Consider the following 21,460-nt stretch of genomic DNA (forward strand, 5'->3'; position numbering starts at 1 on the left):
CATCTCCTCTATGCACAATATATGACGTCAGTTTGCACTCCACACCGCTCCTCAGGGGACCCAGCCTCCCCCCTTGGAATGTCCATTTCCGTTTGCACCTAATCTGTGAATTTACTAGTCTCCCCTTCTGCTCAGACCCCTTCCTCTTTGGTGATTCCCATCTTTCCAATAATCCCTTCTGATTAAGACCCCCGGTCCCTACCCCCCCTCTCTTCCCCTCCCATTCTCCCTCCTCCTCTCCTTTGAAACTCCCCTTAACCCCCGTCCCCCCTTTCTCCCTTCCCTTGTGGTCTTCTCCCATTACTATTAATGGGTGTTGGGGATTTCCCGTGTCCCCGGGTACCGGCTCCCCCCCCCCCCCCCCCCCCCCCCGCATTAACTCTACGTCAGTATTGGAACTGTTTCATTACTCAGTATAGGTCCCCAAACAACAAACCTTTTGCGCTGCAGATCACGCTTTCCATGTGCACTTCAGCTGTTTACCGGCTCAGCATTTCCTTGCTGGTCACTTTTCTCCAACTCCAACACAAATCTCTGTGCTTCTTGGATGTCATCAAATTGCTTCCACCGGCCTTCATGCTTGATTTTCAATATTGCTGGGTAAATCAGCATGAAAACCTGTTGATTTTCATGCAATTTCTGGCACAGTGGGGTGAACTTTTTTCTTTTTTCCTGCAGCGCAGCTGAGTAGTCCTGGAAGATACGTATCTGTTGCCCCTCATACTGCAGCGTGTTTCTTTTTTGGCGAAACCCTCTTAACATTTCTTCTTTGTGCACATAGTTGTGCACTTTTACGATCACCGTCCGTGGGGCCTGCCTGCCCTCCTGCCTCCGACCTATGCGATGAGCCCTTTCCAGGCACAGCTTCCCTGCATGGTCCGATAGCGCGAACTCTTCTGCCAGCCACTTTTCTAGGAAGTCTGATAACAAGCGGTCATGTACTGACTCTGGCAGCCCCACTATGCGAAGGTTCCTCCGCCGTGACCTGTTTTCTAGGTCTTCCATTTTTGCTGACAGGGCTTCTAGTGTAGCGGCCATTTTCTTTTCCCTCTGCGTCGCGGGGCCTGCCGCATCTTCTACAGCGGAGATTCTTCTCTCCAGCTCTCCAGTTCTTTGGACCGTGTCCGTGATAAGTGCTTCCAGATCGGACACTTTAGTGTATAATTTTTCCAGCTTCGGATCTAATGCGGTGTCCATCGCTTCCACAATCTGCTGTAATTGTTCCGTGGTGAACAGGATTCCCCCGCTCGCCGGGCGTTCCTCCGCTATCGTGGTTGGCGCCTTTGTTTTTTCTTTGTCCTTTCTGGTCCCTCGGTTCGCCATTACACGTGTTGGCGAACTTAGATATTTGTCCATGAAGAGCTGGACTCTATCTTATGTTGTTTTGGGGGAGATGTAGGCTGATAGTCCCAGTTTAAAAGCGATTTAAGGAGCCAGGGCCCAGGAGATCGCGGGACCACGTATTCCTCTCTTCAGAGCATCACGTGACCCCTCAGTGACACCATTTTTAATCTGAAACCAGCACAGGCACGACCAACTGGGTTTACTCCTGCTCTGGAAACCTTTGGAAACCATGAATGCATTATGGTAGCCCTGGGGGTGGGGGAGCCTGTGAAGAGGGTAGGGGTTTTTTTGTGATGGTAGTGAGTGGTTGGGGGAACAGAAGGTAGGGTAAAATGGTAATTTCTCTCAATGGAGGAGTGCCGCAGGGATCATTTCTGGGACCAGTGCTATTTAACATATTTATAAATGATACGGAAATGGGAACAACAAGCGAGGTAGTTAAATTTGCAGGTGACACAAAACTATTCAATGTTGTTAAAACACATGTGGACTGTGAAGTATTGTAGGAAGACCTTAGGAAACTGGAAGACTGGGCATCCAAATGGCAGTTGAAATTTAATGTGGACAAATGCAAGGTGATGCACATTGGAAAGAATAATCCGAATCATAGTTACCTGATGCTAAAGTACACCTTGGGGGGGGGGGGGGGGGAACTTCACTCAAAAAAAAGATCTAGGTGTCATAGATAATATGCTGAAATCTTCTGCTTAGTGTACGGTGGCAGTCAAAAAAGCAAACAGGATGCTAGGAATGATAAGGAAAGGGATGGTGAAAAAGACCACAAATACTGTAATGCATCTGTATTGCATTCAGTTCTGGTCACCGTGTCTCAAAAAAAGATATAGCAGAATTAGAAAAGGTTCAACGTAGAGTGACCAAAATGATAAAAGGGATGGAACTCCTTTCATATGAGGAAAGGCTAAAGAGGTTAGGGCTCTTCAGCTTGGAAAAGAGATGGCTATATGATTGAGGTGTACAAAATTCTGAGTGGTGTAGAATGAGTAAATCTTTTTTTTTTTTTTTTTTTACTCATTCCAAAAGTAGAAAGACTAGGGGACATTCAAGGAAGTTACATGGAAATACTTAAATAGGAGGAAATATGTTTTCACTCAACGAATAGTTGATCTCTGGAACTCTTTGCCGGAGGATATGGTAACAGCGGTTAGTATATCTGGGTTAAAAAAAAGGTTTGGACAAGTTCCTGGAGGAGAAGTCCATAGTTTGCTATTGAGACAGTCATGGGGAAGCAAATGCTTACCCCAGGATTGGTAGCATGGATTGTTGCTCATAATTGGGTTTATGCCTGTTACTTGTGACCTTGATTGGCCACTGTTTGGAAATAGGATATTGGGCTAGATGGACCATTGGTCTGACACAGTATGGCTACACTTATGTTCTTATGGAAACCAGATCTGTTAGCTGAATTTCCTGGGCCTGATTGGAAATGCAGTGATCTTTGAAGATGTGTGTTTATATGTATGGATGGATTTTTAGTAGCCTGGCAAACCAATTTGTTTATAGCAATATATTGCCATTCGCAATAACAATCACAGAGCAGTTTACATGGTTCCTTGACCTCCTGACCTCAGTAGTTTCCCCTCTTACTTTGGGGGAAAGGTAGTCAGTTTTTTATCAGCGCATACTACCAGGCCACCTTGAGGCCTTGTGTAGTGTAGTTGCTGTGGTGGGGCACTTGCGCCTTCCACACCTGTCTAAAGACGACCTTGTAACGCATGCACTATTTATCCAAGCGTGATGTCATTTAATTAAAAAATTGCATTACAAGCAAGATAAATTTCTGTTACAAAATATTAAAATATGCTTAGCTAGCATAGAAAACCTATCGCTTAAGATAAATTTTATACACATAAAGTTGCTTTGGTTTTATTTCTTGTTCTACAAAAGCAAGCATCTATTTCAGATGATTAACTTTCATACCATTATCTTAGACCCAGACCTAAAATAACCCTTCTACTAAAGTGCCTTAATTTGCTCTAAGAGAATAACTAGGTTGCAGTTTTCTAAAGTACCATGATTTTCTCCTCTTATTCGACTCCTTGGGGGCCTTCCCCTTCCATGTCCTGTCTCGGTTAACCACCAATCTACATTCCCTTGCAGATGAAATTGTCAAGAGAATTTTATTTCCAGACCTCAGCAGGGTTTAAGTGGTGTTGACAGTCAAGATTGAATGTATGACACACAGATAAGAGTGTGTGTGTGTGGGGGGGGGGGGGGGGGAGGAGGAAGATGAGAGTGTGGTGCCAGCTTCCATTGCTTATTTGAAATGGGTAAGCAGTATGTAAGGATTTTGTTAATATTCAAATAAATGCTCTTTCTTTCATCTATGTATGGACAACCCCCCAAAACAAAACTATTTCATACGTGTTTAGTTCCGAATATTAAGTATTTAAAGAAATAGCATTTGCATTTCATTTGTGTAACCATAATTCTCCGAGGACAAGCAGGCTGCTTGTTCTCACTGATGGGTGACGTCCACGGCAGCCCCTCCAATCGGAAACTTCTCTAGCAAAGTCCTTTGCTAGTCCTCGCCCGCGCGCACCGCGCATGCGCGGCCGTCTTCCCGCCCGAAACCGGCTCGAGCCGGCCAGTCTTCTTTTGTCCGCACTCGGTACGGTCGTGTTTCGCCGTGTCGAGCCCCGGAAAGTCGACCTCGCGCGTCCAAATTTATTTTTGACGTGTTTTTTCTTCGGAAAAGTCTTTAAAAGTGTCGGGAAGTGCTCCGGAAACCCCCCCCGGGTTTCGTGTTAACCCCTTCCCGTACTTCCAGCTTTTTGCCCCGATAAGTTTTCTTTCGTCGTCGGGGTAGGCCTCTTTTCGGCCTCGGTCGAGATTTTCTCCCTTAAAAATTTTTGGTGCTCTTTTTCCGTCATTTCGGATTTTGATTTCGCCGGCGTGATTTTTCCGCCCATGACATCGAAGCCTTCCAGCGGCTTCAAGAAGTGCACCCAGTGCGCCCGGGTTATCTCGCTCACTGATCGACACTCGTCGTGTCTTCAGTGTCTGGGGGCTGAGCACCGCCCTCAGAACTGTAGTCTGTGTTCCCTGCTTCAAAGGCGGACTCAGGTAGCGAGATTAGCCCAGTGGAACGTGTTGTTCTCGGGCTATTCGTCGGCATCGGCACCGGGATCTTCGAGTGCATCGACGTCGTCAGCGTCCAGACCATCTTCCTCGGCCGCCCCTGCATCGAGTGCATCGAGGCATCGGGCCTCTGCATCGGCGCCAAGGTATCGGGCGACTGCATCGACGTCGGTGGTACCGGGACCTCGTCTGCTGATGTCGTCGGACGGTGGTGCATCGTCAGGAGTGCAGGTGAGGGCTGTCCATTCCCCTGCTGGTGGCGGTGAGCCTTCGGGTGGGTCTCCTCCTACCCTGAGGGCTCCTGCGGTACAGCCCCCCCGAGACCGACCTCCTTCGGCCTCGGCCCCGAGGAAGCGACGGCTGGATTCTACGTCCTCCTCGTCGGTGCCGGGGAGCTCCGGTGACATGCTTCGGAAGAAGTCGAAGAAGCATCGACACCGGTCGCCTCCCCGCGTCGGCACCGAGAGCTCTGGGTCGCCGAGGGAGTCGGCACCCAGCAGGCATCGGCACCGAGAGGACCGCTCACCCTCTGTTCAGGAGGTGTCGATGCGCTCCACTCTGGACAGCCCGGAACAGCCTCCTCGCCCGGAACAGGTTCTGACGTCGACGCCTGCATCGACCTCTTTGCCTTTCTCTGCAGCCGCTCTGAACGAGAGCCTCCGGGCCGTTCTCCCAGAGATTCTGGGAGAGCTGTTGCGCCCTACCCCTCCGGTACCGGCGGTGCTTGCGCCTCCGGTACCGTCGAGCGTGGCGCCGGCTGGCCCATCGCCCGGGGTGAGGTCCCCGACGTCGCGGTACCGACTGCGGCCACCTCCCAGGAGGGCTCCCCGACTACGTCGGCGGAGGGAGCTTCGCCGATGCGGGCGAGGGAGTCTACCTCTCGACGCCCCCATCGTGGACGTGGCTCCACCGAGTCGAGCCGGGCGAGGTTGCAGACACAGGTTCGTGAACTTGTGTCTGACACCGAGGGTGAGGCCTCGTGGGAGGAAGAGGAAGACCCCAGATATTTCTCTGACGAGGAGTCTGAGGGTCTTCCTTCTGATCCCACTCCCTCTCCTGAAAGACAGCTTTCTCCTCCTGAGAGTCTGTCTTTCGCTTCCTTTGTCCAGGAGATGTCTACGGCCATCCCCTTCCCGGTGGTTGTGGAGGACGAGCCCAGGGCTGAAATGTTTGAGCTCCTGGACTATCCTTCTCCACCTAAGGAAGCGTCCACTGTTCCCTTGCACCATGTCCTAAAAAAGACATTGCTTGCGAACTGGACCAAGCCACTAAGTAATCCCCACATTCCCAAGAAGATCGAGTCCCAGTACCGGATCCATGGGGACCCAGAGCTGATGCGCACCCAGTTGCCTCATGACTCTGGAGTTGTGGATTTGGCCCTAAAGAAGGCTAAGAGTTCTAGGGATCATGCTTCGGCGCCCCCGGGCAAAGACTCTAGAACCTTAGACTCCTTTGGGAGGAAGGCCTACCATTCTTCTATGCTCGTGGCCAAAATCCAGTCTTACCAGCTCTACACGAGCATACACATGCGGAACAATGTGCGGCAGTTGGCGGGCTTGGTTGATGCTCTTCCCCCGGAGCAAGCCAAGCCTTTTCAGGAGGTGGTCAGGCAGCTGAAGGCGTGCAGAAAATTCCTGGCCAGAGGGGTGTATGACACCTTTGATGTTGCGTCCAGGGCCGCTGCTCAAGGTGTGGTGATGCGCAGGCTCTCATGGCTGCGTGCCTCCGACCTGGAGAATAGACTCCAGCAGCGGATTGCGGACTCGCCTTGCCGTGCGGACAATATTTTTGGAGAGAAGGTCGAACAGGTGGTAGAGCATCTCCACCAGCGGGACACCGCATTCGACAAGTTCTCCCGCCGGCAGCCTTCAGCCTCTACCTCTACAGGTAGAAGATTTTTTGGGGGAAGGAGGACTGTTCCCTACTCTTCTGGTAAGCGTAGGTACAATCCTCCTTCTCGACAGCCTGCGGCCCAGGCTAAGCCCCAGCGCTCGCTCTCGTCAGCAGCGTGCGCCTCAGCAAGGCCCCTCGGCTCCCCAGCAAAAGCAAGGGGCGAGCTTTTGACTGGCTCCAGCAGAGCATAGCCGACATCCAAGTGTCAGTGCCGGGCGACCTGCCGGTCGGGGGGGAGGTTGAAAGCTTTTCACCAAAGGTGGCCTCTCATAACCTCCGATCAGTGGGTTCTGCAAATAGTCCGGCAAGGATACACCCTCAATTTGGCATCAAAACCTCCAAATTGTCCACCGGGAGCTCAGTCTTACAGCTTCCAGCACAAGCAGGTACTTGCGGAGGAACTCTCCGCCCTTCTCAGCGCCAATGCGGTCGAGCCCGTGCCATCCGGGCAAGAAGGGCTGGGATTCTATTCCAGGTACTTCCTTGTGGAAAAGAAAACAGGGGGGATGCGTCCCATCCTAGACCTAAGGGCCCTGAACAAATATCTCGTAAAAGAAAAGTTCAGGATGCTTTCCCTGGGCACCCTTCTCCCCATGATTCAGCAAAACGATTGGCTATGCTCTCTGGACTTGAAGGATGCCTACACACACATCCCGATACTGCCAGCTCACAGACAGTATCTGCGATTTCAACTGGGCACACGTCACTTCCAGTACTGTGTGCTGCCCTTTGGGCTCGCCTCTGCGCCCAGGGTGTTCACAAAGTGCCTGGCTGTAGTAGCAGCGGCACTTCGCAGGCTGGGGGTGCACGTGTTCCCATATCTCGACGATTGGCTGGTGAAGAACACATCCGAGGCAGGAGCCCTGCAGTCCATGCAGATGACTATTCGCCTCCTGGAGCTACTGGGGTTTGTCATAAATTACCCAAAGTCCCATCTTCTCCCAGTGCAGAGACTCGAATTCATAGGAGCTCTGCTGGATTCTCGGACGGCTCGCACCTATCTCCCAGAGACGAGAGCCAACAACTTGCTGTCCCTCGTCTCGCGGGTGCGAGCGTCCCAGCAGATCACAGCTCGGCAGATGTTGAGATTGCTGGGCCACATGGCCTCCACAGTTCATGTGACTCCCATGGCCCGCCTTCACATGAGATCTGCTCAATGGACCCTAGCTTCCCAGTGGTTCCAGGCTGCTGGGGATCTAGAAGACGTAATCCACCTGTCCACGAGTTTTCTCGAATCCCTGTATTGGTGGACGATTTGGCCCAATTTGACTCTGGGACGTCCTTTCCAAATTCCTCAGCCACAAAAAGTGCTGACCACGGATGCGTCTCTCCTGGGATGGGGAGCTCATGTCGATGGGCTTCACACCCAAGGAAGCTGGTCCCTCCAGGAACGCGATCTACAGATCAATCTCCTGGAGTTGCGAGCGATCTGGAACGCTCTGAAGGCTTTCAGAGATCGGCTGTCCCACCAAATTATCCAAATTCAGACAGACAACCAGGTTGCCATGTACTATGTCAACAAGCAGGGGGGCACCGGATCTCGCCCCCTGTGTCAGGAAGCCGTCAGCATGTGGCTCTGGGCTCGCCGTCACGGCATGGGCCTCCAAGCCACATATCTGGCAGGCGTAAACAACAGTCTGGCCGACAGGTTGAGCAGGATTATGCAACCTCACGAGTGGTCGCTCAACTCCCGAGTGGTGCGCCAGATCTTCCAAGCGTGGGGCACCCCCTTGGTGGATCTCTTCGCATCTCGAGCGAACCACAAAGTCCCTCAGTTCTGTTCCAGGCTTCAGGCCCCCGGCAGACTGGCATCGGATGCCTTCCTCCTGGATTGGGGGGAGGGCCTGCTGTATGCTTATCCTCCCATTCCTCTGGTGGGGAAGACTTTGCTGAAACTCAAGCAAGACCGAGGCACCATGATTCTGATTGCTCCCTTTTGGCCGCGTCAGATCTGGTTCCCGCTTCTTCTGGAGTTATCCTCCGAAGAACCGTGGAGATTGGAGTGTTTTCCGACCCTCATCACGCAGGACGAAGGGGCTCTTCTGCATCCCAGCCTCCGGTCCCTGGCTCTCACGGCCTGGATGTTGAGAGCGTAGACTTTGCCTCTTTGGGTCTGTCAGAGGGTGTCTCCCGCATCTTGCTTGCTTCCAGGAAAGATTCCACTAAGAGGAGTTACTTCTTTCTATGGAGGAGGTTTGCCGTCTGGTGTGACAGCAAGGCCCTAGCTCCTCGCTCTTGTCCTACACAGACCCTGCTTGAATACCTTCTGCACTTGTCTGAGTCTGGTCTCAAGACCAACTCTGTAAGAGTTCACCTTAGCGCAATCAGTGCATACCATTACCATGTGGAAGGTAAGCCGATCTCAGGACAGCCTTTAGTTGTTCGCTTCATGAGAGGTTTGCTGTTGTCAAAGCCCCCTGTCAAGCCTCCTACAGTGTCATGGGATCTCAATGTCGTTCTCACCCAGCTGATGAAACCTCCTTTTGAGCCACTGAATTCCTGCCATCTGAAGTACTTGACCTGGAAGGTCATTTTCTTGGTGGCGGTTACTTCAGCTCGTAGAGTCAGTGAGCTTCAGGCCCTGGTAGCCCAGGCCCCTTACACCAAATTTCATCATAACAGAGTAGTCCTCCGCACTCACCCTAAGTTCTTGCCAAAGGTTGTGTCGGAGTTCCATCTGAACCAGTCAATTGTCTTGCCAACATTCTTTCCCCGTCCTCATTCCTGCCCTGCTGAACGTCAGCTGCACACATTGGACTGCAAGAGAGCATTGGCCTTCTACCTGGAGCGGACACAGCCCCACAGACAGTCCGCCCAATTGTTTGTTTCTTTTGATCCCAATAGGAGGGGAGTGGCTGTAGGGAAACGCACCATATCCAATTGGCTAGCAGATTGCATTTCCTTCACTTACGCCCAGGCGGGGCTGGCTCTTGAGGGTCATGTCACGGCTCATAATGTTAGAGCCATGGCTGCGTCGGTAGCCCACTTGAAGTCAGCCTCCATTGAAGAAATTTGCAAAGCTGCGACGTGGTCATCTGTCCACACATTCACATCTCATTACTGCCTGCAGCAGGATACCCGACGCGACAGTCGGTTCGGGCAGTCAGTTCTTCAGAACCTGTTTGGGCTTTAGGATCCAACTCCACCCCCCGAGGGCCCTGTTTGTTCTGTTCCAGGCTACACTCTCAGTTAGTTGGTAAATTTTTTAGGTCAATCTCAGTTATGTCCTCGCCGTTGCGAGGCCCAATTGACCATGGTTGTTGTTTTGAGTGAGCCTGGGGCTAGGGATACCCCATCAGTGAGAACAAGCAGCCTGCTTGTCCTCGGAGAAAGCGAATGCTACATACCTGTAGAAGGTATTCTCCGAGGACAGCAGGCTGATTGTTCTCACAAACCCGCCCGCCTTCCCGTTGGAGTTGTGTCTTCCCTTGAAGTGTATTGTCTTGCTACATACTGGACTGGCCGGCTCGAGCCGGTTTCGGGCGGGAAGACGGCCGCACATGCGCGGTGCGCGCGAGGACTAGCAAAGGACTTTGCTAGAGAAGTTTCCGATTGGAGGGGCTGCCGTGGACGTCACCCATCAGTGAGAACAATCAGCCTGCTGTCCTCGGAGAATACCTTCTACAGGTATGTAGCATTCGCTGTCAGAGAGAAGCAGCTGTGGCTGATCATTTGCACTTTGCTCAAATAAGGGGAAGGTGCTAATCAAATTTACCACCCCCCCCACCCATTTACTAAGCGGCACTAGCGGCTGCTGTGTTCTAATGCTGACACACTGCTCCACTTTGAATGGGCTGTTTCGGCATTGTTGTGCAGCAGCTGTTAGCGCAGCCTAATAAATGGGAGGGGGGGGGAGGGATGAAATACATGACATATTAATGTTTTTTAAAGAACACATAAGATTTATGTATGAGGTCAGGAGTGAATGACGACTCTGCTTTTTGCAGCAACATGAGAAGAATAACCTGCTGAAGGAGAGAAATCGCATTTTGTCAACTTTGGGTGAAACAAAACAGAATCTGATGGGACTTTGTCAGCAAGTTTGTAGAGAAGCAGCCCTAAGTCAGGAGCAAATACAAATCCTTGCAAAGCACTCCTCTTCAGAGTGTCCACTTTCATTTTTAATCCCAGAGAGAGACCAGCCTCCTCAGTCTGAATGTGAAGCCATAGTGTCCTCTGCGTTGCCCGATGGATTTTGCTGTTTGCCAGCAGTCACCGAGCAGCGCGTCAGTTCTTGTGAAGGAAGCACGTTTGGTCCAACTAACTGTCAAGAACCAGAAGTGACTCCATTTTCCACAAGGGTCTCAGAAAAAGCATTAATTGTGGAGCATTGTGCTCCGAGCGGGATGATGGATTTTTGTCAACAGATGACTGATAAATGCACTACAGATGAGTAAATGTGGTATTGTATTCATTTCTTGCCATCTATAGTATGGAGACGCCATGATTGACAAAGGTATTACTTGTTTATATTTGGTACAGGAACATATCCCTACTTTAGGTTTTTTTTCTGAAAACTTGGCACCCCTATTTTGAATAGAGGGGTGAATTTATTTTCAGGGTGTGTTTTTATATCTGTATGTCCTCTGTTACTTATGTTTCAACCCAGAGGATTATTCATTGTAGTTGCTGAGTTTTCATAGCTTGCCATGTCACACATTGTTGGGTCTTCCTTAAAAAGTAAAATTGTGATTACTTGCTGCTAGAAGCAGCTGCCTCAGAATCCTTGTATTTAAAAGGATAAAATCACATGAGAAAGTTGAAGAAATACTTACTCTGCAATGACTTTGTAAACGGGAGATATTTGATGTAGGTCTGCATAAATGTTTAGCCTGTTAAACTGTTGCTGTCAAATTGTATATATTTGTGTGTTATTGGCAGGTGCTAACACTGCCCGTTGTGGAGTAAAATATTATCCAAGTATTAGAAGGGTGTGAGGCATGTAAGTCTGATTTTCAGGTTTTTTTTAATTGGAAAACATAATGACAGTGACTTTTTTTCACTGGTTTGCATGTATCTTTTTCACGTTGGGTGCATGAAACAAACATGGTTTAGTTTTATCTTAGCACACAGGACCATTATTTGGATTTTCTAAGGACATTTTTTTCCTAATAAACCATTGGGAGAAGAATTTGCTCCCATGCAGTGACTTATTTCTAGATAAGAAAATGTTCAAGTACTGAGCCTCACAGGAAGAGTGTTCACTTTAAAATATGCAAGTTTACAACACACACATATTGGTAAAATCAATGTCCTACCTCAATAAGTGCATCCATCTGTGTGCATGTAAATATAGCAGGAAAACCTTGTGCTGCCCCTGCTGCTACTATATAAAATATTTGTACTTTATAAACATAACTAGGTGTTTTCATACAAAATTAATGCCTCAAATTTTCTTCATGGCTTAGCTATTTTTTTTTGGTGGTGGGGGGGGATGTTTATTTTAAAGCTAATATAGTGCTAGATGTACTAAATGTTTTTTTTTTCTTGTTTGTGTCTGTCGGCATGGAGGTGAGGAAGCTTAGTACATCTATCCTATAGTTATCTACATAGCATTAAATGGTTCAGTTATGCCAACTGTCTAAAAAAAAAAAAAATTTCTAAACAGCATCTAGAAAGGGTACTGCTAGCATTCAATATGATACTACTACCTCCACACCCAAAGGCATTCCAGTTCAGAGAGGCCTGCAGAGGGCGCCGCTGTATCCTCTGAAAAATAGAGGAACTGAGGATGCCCTGAACTTGAAGTATAATCACAGGCCTGTAAACTTACAGGTCTAGCGCTCGTTGATTTTCGTGTGATGAATTTGTGCATGTACAGTATTTCATAATTCATTCCAAACTTGTTTTTTTCTGAACGATAGTGCCATTGTGCAATGAGACGTCATGAGGATAAATGACATTTTGGCTTAGAATGCGAAAACTAATATCTCCCATCACTTACATGCAGACTTCAGCTGTATAATCTTGCAGAAATAGTAAATGGGAGTGATGAAATTTGGGTAATACTGAAGTCTCAGGTATTTTGTTTTTCAATTAAATGCAATAATATAGATTATTTCTAATGTAGATAGTATGCTTGCCAAGATTTGGTGATTTTTAACATTTTAAAGCCATAATAGTAAAGCTATAGAAATAGTGAAATAAATTTCAACCGATTTGTTTTTTTTTCATTATGGAATTATTTGCTAGTAATAGATACCACTGTCATTTAAAGAAGTCCCTTTTTTAATTGTTGTCCAATGTGTAGCAATTTTAACTGTTTGCTTTTTTTTTTTATATGATACTAAAACTGATTTGTAGTATAATAGAATGGACATAGGTTTGTACCAGAAGTATCACATCTATTTTAAGAATTAACAAGAAATCCTTTAACGTACTTCCACCAAACAAATATCGAACCATATAGGTTGTTTATATATGTAAACTGAAGTCAGTCAGTACATTTAGAGGCTCATTTTCAAAGCACATAGACTTACAAAGTTACATAGGTTACTATGAGGGGCATTTTTGATATGACGACTAAATCCAACTTTGGACGTTTTGTGGAAAACATCAAAAAATCCAATAGCAACCATGGCCATTTTGTGAAAATAGAAAAATGCCCATCTTTTTGTTTTGAAATTGGCCATTTGGTAGACATTGTGCTCAGCATTCTTAGTAAACTGGCCACAAATACATCACAGTGGGGCATCCTAGGGAGGACTGCAGTAGACTTTCCATAAAAGTTCCCAGGTACACATCTCACTGTTATCTCCTTATATTGTATGGGGAGCCCTCCAAAACCCACCAAACACCTACTGTACCCAACTGTACACCACTACAATAGCCCTTATGGCCGCAGGTGTTATAGTGGGTTTTGGAGGGCTCGCACTTTTACATAGTGGGATATGGGCTTGGGTTCCCTTGTCTACAGTGCACTGCATCGACCACTGGGCTATTCCAGGGACCTGCTTTCTGCTCTAATAGGACTAGCCATAATATCTGATGCTGTCATAGAGCCTGGTAGGTTTCTTTCACATCTTGTGGGGGGGGGGGGGGAGGGGGTAGGAGGGGGGTCAGTGGCCACTGGAGGAGTAAAGAGGAGGGTCATGCCTTAATCCCTCTAGTGGTCATCTGGTCATTTAGGGCATCTTTTTCTGACTTAGTCATGATAAGGTCTAGATTGTCTGTCTAAATTGTAGCCCTGAAAGATTTTGTTTTGTTCCATTATGGCAGGAAAACTTCCAAGTTTTGGGAACGCCCGAATCCCACCCCCAACATGCTCCAGACATATGCCCTCTTGGTGATTTGGGCACACTACAGATGAACTGCATAGAAAAATGTTTTGAAAATAATGATTTGGACATTTTGGCAAATACGTTCAGATGCTGCTTTTTGGACATTTTTCTGTTTTAAAATGAGGCCCTATGTAACTTTATAAGTCTATGTGCTTTGACAGTGAGCACCTTAACTAACACAGAGTGCACTCTGTGGAGAGAACCCAATTCCCAAACTCAAGAACAACATAAATGTAACCGCTTTGGAACAAATTTTGCCAAAGTTACTATTGCTTTAAGTTTTTCATGGAGCCATTTTTCTTGGTTGTTTTTTTAATGTTCTTAAGACATTTTAATCCAGAATATATTTACTTACCACCAGTATGAGAAATTTGAGATGACTTTTAATATCCTGCTTTGACCTCATGATTATTTTGCAGGTAAATGTATCTAGGATCAGGATTTAGTATTGTAATTTAGCTAATAAAACATACCAAATATATGCTTTTATGTGTACTTATTTTTGTTGTGGATGTGTTTAAGCATACAATAAAACGGACTGTTTAATGTTTAGCAAGAATGATATGTAGAGAGCCATCTTTTAAGAAATCTGGTTCTGTAATCACTGATTGACAAATGCAGTATTAAAATGCAATTTCTTTATTTTGATTTTCTTAACATTTATTAAACTACTTTCTAAGAAATTCAACCTGGGATTTTATGCAAAGACTTGTATTTCATAAGAACTGTTGAATAGCTTTACTTTGTCATGTGTAACTTCATCTGTCTTTGATGTTTTGTCTTATACGGAACAAACCTGATAAACGTATAATCAAAGTACCTAAAAAGTACGTATTCAGGTACAATGTGGTCTAAATTCTCTTACTGTGATTATATAGCTAGCCTTTTTTTTTATTTATTTAACTTAAAATGAGTTTTTTTTTTTTGTAAGAATGCTTTTGCTTTGTCTGATATCAATATCAATTACAGCATTAGCCAGCCATAACATACTCCATCATGAGTGCATATGTTGGACTCTGTTACTATATAATACAAATCAAGTGAGATCAAGAAAATATATGTTGCTCAATTGACATGAATTTACACAACACTTTTAATGTTTAAAGGATGCCCTCAAGAAGCCCCCGGCTATATATATCTATATGTATAGCTCATGGGGGTTGGGCTGCTTCATCATCGGCCCAAACCTCAAGATTACATCAAATTTTAAATGTTTTTCTTTTTTCAAAACTCCAATTTCCTTTCTTATGTATGAGTTTTCAAACTTATCAAACTGTGCCAATATGTGCCAAAAATCCTTATATATTCCAAATTCTCGAGATTACTTAGCTTTTTAAAGTCAGGTCCTCTTAACAGGGAGAATTTCTTTAACGCTATTCAAGACCACGGCCAATGGTGGCCATCGTTTCATCACCTGCTTCAGGGTCCTGTGGTCTGCTTTAATCTCCATAAAAAGTGATTCAACTCCTCATGGACCGGCCTTTCCTTTAAACATTAAAAGTGTTGTGTAAGTTCACGTCAATTGAGCAACATATATTTTCTCAATCTCCTCACTTGATTTGTATTATATGGTATATGTGAAATGAGAGGAGACTTCCTTCATATATTGAGTAGTTGGGGCTCTGTTATTAAACATTTTAAAGGTGAGGGACTGGGAGAGCTGGGTGGATGAGGAGCAGGGAGATATGCATGGTGATAAGAGGGTGACAAAGCAGTAGAATTTTATGGTTTATAATGGGCTAGAAAACCCAGATCTTTAAGTCCTGTCTGGTGGTTGTCAAAATATTTAATCATTCTGACTTCAAAGGTTTTACATTCCTGTATTGTCTTAAAGTTTCCTTTTAGTATTCTCACTATAAAGTCATTGAAACAGTGTTCTGGTTTTGTAAAGTGCTGCTGGGCTTTACATACTGACACTGATGCCTCAGGCCTTCTTAGCATTTTATAAATCTATGAAGAATTAGAAGTTGCAAAAGTGTTATCTCTTACTGTAGCAGATGAAGCTTGTTTGTTTTTTTAAATTTGGCTCCTTTGCTGGTGGTCTTCTCACAGAGATCAAGGTGTGATAAAGGTTGGTATCATGGAATCTTGCTACTCTTTGGGATTCTGCCATGTACTTGTAACCTGGATTGACCACTGTTGGAAGAGGATGCTGTCCCATTGTGGCTATTCTTATGTTCCATTTCTTTTCCTCCAGTCAGCAAGCTTAAATCTAAGAGAATGTCCAAGTCTTTCTTAACCAGGCAGACAAATGTTGGAAGCTATTACCTTTTGATTTAAGGGCTGTTACTAATTATATTTGTTTTCGTAGGAAGTTAAACTTTTTTGTTAAATAAAATCTAAACTTCTAAATATTTTAAATCTTATTTTATGTTTGGTTTTTCTTGTTCACAATGAACAATCTGACTGTGGACTATAAGTACAGTACGGTATTGTATTAGAAATGTAGACTTCAGTAACAACTACTGTGCAAGTAGAGATAATAAACTTTGCTTTTTGCCACACTGCACATCTGTGCCACATGGCTTTGGCCAATGTTTTCTTTGCTTTTGACATTTGTTTCCCACAGGTTTTGCCAAAGGCTACGGGGCATACGTTCTCTGTGCTGCCATCCTAGGCAACACTCATAAAACTCAGACTTTACTGGGTATTGGACTTTATCACTTATCCTCTGTATGCCATTGTGGCCTTATTTTGAGGCTCAATGGTCTTCTGACAGCTTGTCATCTGGAGGATTGGGTGACTAGAGCCAATGTTGGAAAAATAAATTCAGCCACCTTGGAGCAGTTGCTGTTCCTGGAACAGGATCCCCAGTTGGCACCTTGTCTGTCAACTTTATTCTCCTTAGGGTTTGGGGTCAGTTAGAGACATTTTTGGAAAGTTTGAGTCAGCCTGTCTGTTACTTTGATCTTTGTTTCATTATGGAGAATTTAGGAGTTGTTTTAAGTTCAGTGGAACTATGTCACAACCCGAGGGTGAGAGGGTATTATATATAATTGTATACAACAAAACTCTCTCATGTAATGGCAAAAAATAGTAAGTTCAACAACAAAGATTCTGTGGAGTGCATCTGTTTTAAAGGGAATTAAGGGAACAGCCTCTGAATTTAACCCAACCTCCAACCCAGGTAGTCATTTAGTAATAACAAGGGTTGAGAAAGCTTCTGCTGGGAATTATATCATCATAGGCAAAAACCCTTCTAGTTCCAAAATGAATGAAAAGATGCTAAAAGCTCAACAGAATCAGCTCGGGATTCATATAGCATGTGAAAGTCAAAAGAGTAACTTAGCTTTCAAGTGCAGATACAAAGCAACAAGTGGGTCATCGGTGTGTTTGACCGATGACCCACTTGTTGCTTTGTATCTGCACTTGAAAGCTAAGTTACTCTTTTGACTTTCACATGCTATATGAATCCCGAGCTGATTCTGTTGAGCTTTTAGCATCTTTTCATTCATTTTGGAACTAGAAGGGTTTTTGCCTATGATGATATAATTCCCAGCAGAAGCTTTCTCAACCCTTGTTATTACTAAATGACTACTTTAAAAACATTTTTAGTTTGTGATAAATCCTGTACTTTCTCACTACTGCTTTGTCATAGTTTTAAGTATTTTTTTTTCTGTGGAACATACCATAGGAGCCAACTTTTCAAAATTATTGGGGGTGCTTAGCCCAATGCCCATAAGCCAATAAGCCCAAAGCCCATAAGCCACACTGAACCCGCAAAGAGGTGGGAAAATGTGGGACACAAATGCAATAAATAAATAAAAATGAAAATAACCCCTCCCTGGACACATACAAGGAATTTTCTCAATATTGGGGGTGCTCAAGCACCCACAGAGTCGGCTCCAATGGAACATACTAACCTTTCTTCTTCCCCAGTCCCTTTGGGTTACTGTCTTGTTGGGACTACTCAATCCAAAACTTCTCTCTCAGATTTTGATACTCTTAACTTTGTGTTTGAGCTTTATAGTGTGAGCCAGTTCAAGAGATTGTGGTGCTGATGAGCAACTTGTTTCAGCTCTTTCTCCCTCCTCCCCATTGGTGTGCCTGCTCCCATTGGCTTCTTGATCCTTGTGATTTGGCTTATCTCTCTCTCTCTCTCTGTCCATTGTTCTCTTCCCCCTCCCCCAGCGGTTCTGTAAACATTGTGAGTTGCTCACAGCAGCAACAAGAAGATAGGCTGCCTTTAGCCAGCCTCTGGGTCTTCCTTCTACAGTGTCCCACCCAGTGGCGTAGCCAAGGGTGGGCTCAGGTGGGCCCAGGCCCATCCAGTAGCAGCACACCTATGATGTGGCTGGCAGGGATTCTCAAGCCCTACCAGCTGAAAACTCTCAAAAACTGTCCCTCCTGCATACCTTGTAGATAGCAGATCTTTGCCTGCAGCGAGCAGCAAGTGATATATGCTGTGGGGCCAACATGAGCAGTGTGTATTAGATGCTGCTCACTGCTGGTGAAAATATGCTATTTAAAAGATATGCGGGGGGGGTGGATGTTTGAGAGACCATATGGTATACAAGCGAGAGAGGGAGAGATCAAATCACTTGTGTGACAAGGTGCAGGTCTTCTGCCCACCCATCTTGGGTCCAGGCCCACCCAAAATTGGGTGTCTGGCTACGCCCCTGGTCCCACCTCTGATGTAGTTTCCTGTGGGCAGGACACTGCAGAAGGAAAGACCCAGGGGCTGGTTGAAGACAGCCTATCTTCATGTTGCTGGCAACCGGTGTAAAGGTTTTTGGAGGGAGAGGCGAGGGAGTGATGATGATGGACCCCCGGGGGGGGACAATACAAGGGGGTGGGAAGAGAGACTGGACCTGGGAGAGGAAGTGGGGAGAAGAAGAGAGATGCAAGATGAATGTTGGGGGAGGGGGAGAGTGAAGGCTTAAACATTGGACCATGTTGTGACAGCAGAGGCTGGGGATTTTGACACTCTTTGTCACCAGTGCTAACTTGGTCCAATAGCAAAAACAATGAGAATCTAAACTCCCAAGAGGCTGTAACCCCACACATTCCACTTCTACTCGTGTGTGGCCAGAAACCACTCCACACAGAAAGTCTGGTCTCTTATGACCCGCCATCACGTTCATTAAACAGGAAATATTAAAAGGAAAACTTTTATAGGAGAAGGGGTACTGAGAGGGCAAACTGCAAATAACCCCTTCAGGTCCTGCACCTCTATGCTTGAGAGAGAGAGAGAGAGAGAGAGAGAGAGTGCATTGGGTTAGACTCTAGAGCCCAATCAAACCCAGTATGTTTGGTTTCGGCCACAACCAAATCTGTGACCAAAATTGGCTGCTTGGTTTCGGTAGAAATTGAACCCATAAACAAAACTTTCCCCCGCTCCAACTCCTGACCAAAAAAGCAGCAGTCACCCTTCTGTGCAATCACTTCCCTACACCACATCCCACCTGTAGCCCCCCCCCCCCCCCCACCCAGCCTACCTTAGGAAGGCTTGGTGGTCTAGTGGCATCTTTGGGGGCAGGAATGAACTCCACTTGTTCCTGTCCTGTGCCATTGCTCCATTGCAATGGCTGATGAGACTGCTGTGGGAGGTCCTGGCAGCCATTTTGTGATTGGAACCAGCAAGGGTGAGGGATGCTCGCCCACTGTGTATGCTCAAAAACCAATGAGCATGGTCCGAGCCTCTTCCATATATGTTCTGCTTTATAATTGTGTGTGGGGGGGGGGGGGGCAGCGTGGTAGTGATGTAGAGAAAAGCATTGCCAACTGCCAGGCTTCCGGAAGAGAAGGGCTTTCTGCTGGTAGGGCTTGGAGACCCCCGCCAGCAGAGGCAGAGAGCGTGGGGGTGTATTCACTTTGGGATCAGCACCCCGCCCCCCGCAACCTGAGGTCTGTCTGTACGCTTTGTAAGTGTTAGTATTCATATTCTGTAAATTTTCACATGCAAGGGGCTTTCAAATGGGGAATAGAATCAAGGAGCTGCACTTTGGATCAGTGGGAGCCACCACTGGTTCTTGGACTTTACAGTGAAGAATACTGATAATAGAGCACATGTGACTAAATAACTAATTTCTAGATACAGCACCCTAATTATTATCTATTTGAACACACCACTTTCTTTATGAACTCAATGGTATGAATTGAGGATTGTGTTCAAATCCCTCTCTCCTCTCAAATCAGTTTGTCACAGTCTAATGCCATAGATAAGATGGTTCCAGAAGTGGAGTTAGGTGGAGGAGTTTGCTTACAGTGCATCCTATAAATAAGCAAAAAGCCTAAAATGAAAAACAAAAACACAATCCCCCACCCCACAAATGACTGATCTCATTAGAAAGAAATGAAATAGCAAAATCTTCCAAGTCAAATTTTAAGTGTCATGATACAGAAGTATAGCAGTTTAAAAATAGTTATAAAGAATAAAAGTAATAAATAAAAATATATAATGAGAGTTTTGAGTGAAATTTATATAGTTGCTACCTGTTTGAAAGTAGTTTTGAGCAAGAAAAACTTACCTATCGCCGGCTACCAAAATTGTTATTATCTGACTACAAATTCTGATTAAAATGAGTGATTGGTTGTAATTTTGAACACGTGACTTCAAATTTCTCCATAATCGTAATGGTATTAAGACCTAGTGGCCTTTTTACTAAAGTATGCAAAGCGTTTACCACTAAATTCTATATAGGCTGCCCAGATCTGTGTGCTAAGATTTGGACGTACTTCCGAGATGCCTTGCAAATTAATTGAATAATGAGCTCAGAACATCAATAATTGGGTGCTAACAACCAATTATTTGAAGTTAATTATCACTCAAAATTTACATGCGCATTTGGTTGTGCGCTATTCTATAAGGCAGAGCGCCTAACTCCCATAGTGTGTATCTGAAAAGGGGACGTGGCCATGAGAGGGACATGGGCGTTTCAGGGACATTCTGAAAATTAACGTTTGTTGTTACAAAATACTGCCTCAGCAAAAACAAAAAAAAACACACAAGGGTCTTCAAGACTGGGACAAGAAATGGAAATGTATTAAAAAAATGACCCGACACAGGCAGTGTTTCGGCGGGAATCTGCCTGCATCAGGTGTCTCGTGTGTTTTTGTTACCATCCTAAGGCATTTTCGCCTGTTCCTCTTTGGAGCTTACTCTTTAGAATTCGGAGAAGGCAAAGAGGAACAAGCAGGGACTTTAAAAAAACTTACGAGTTTAAATATGGTAGCAAAAGTGCCTGATTCACATGAAACTCCTGATGCAGGTTGATTCTCGCTGAAACACGGCCTGTGTCGGGTCATTTTTTTAAAATACATTTCCATTCATTGTCCCAGTCTTGAAGGCCCTTGTGTGCTTTTTTGTTTGTTTGTTTGTTTTTGTTTTGGTTCATGTACCTTTGATCCCTCTTTTGTTGTCTGAAAGTACTGCCTCAGCACACCTGTTTCAGCAGGTGTAAATCTGGTGCCTAAAGTTTGGGTGCGGGAATCAGCACTAAGCGTGATTCTGTAAAGGGTGCGTGCTTCTCATAAAATCATGCTCAGCGCTGATCATTCTTGGTGCCCAGGTTTTTAATATGATTTATAGAATTCACCCTTAAAAGTGGGCTTAAAAGTGTATAAGTTACGGTAATAGACTATGCATTGTAGTTGGTGCACTGTACATTACAGCAAGCTATTACTGTTGCAGATAGCACATACTATTTCTTATATAGGAGGCAGTCATTGCATCTGCATTGTCAGTACATTTATCACATGGTATTTTTCTAAGTGGTCATCAGTGTTCCCCTTAATTTTATAAGTAGCATATGTGGATGGGCACAATCAGGTGTGCAGGCTCCTTTAATTTTGAATGGAAGTTAGTGAAAATACATAGGGCAGTTCTGCAAAGCTGTCTAGAG

The 21,460-nt window shown here is 45.5% G+C and overlaps 1 protein-coding gene across 1 annotated transcript in view; it reads left to right on the top strand.

The window, feature by feature from the left end:
- The window catches only part of BACH1 (BTB domain and CNC homolog 1), a 65,470-nt gene extending 52,335 nt beyond the window's left edge, over window positions 1-13,135 (top strand). The window contains 1 exon segment of the mRNA XM_030204290.1: window positions 10,284-13,135. Within this exon segment, the coding sequence (XP_030060150.1) occupies window positions 10,284-10,733 (450 nt within the window). The 3' untranslated portion in view covers window positions 10,734-13,135.
- Window positions 13,136-21,460: the final 8,325 nt, after the last annotated feature.

Source organism: Microcaecilia unicolor, chromosome 5 (genome assembly GCF_901765095.1).
Source record: "Microcaecilia unicolor chromosome 5, aMicUni1.1, whole genome shotgun sequence".
In the NCBI taxonomy this organism is placed as follows: domain Eukaryota; kingdom Metazoa; phylum Chordata; class Amphibia; order Gymnophiona; family Siphonopidae; genus Microcaecilia; species Microcaecilia unicolor.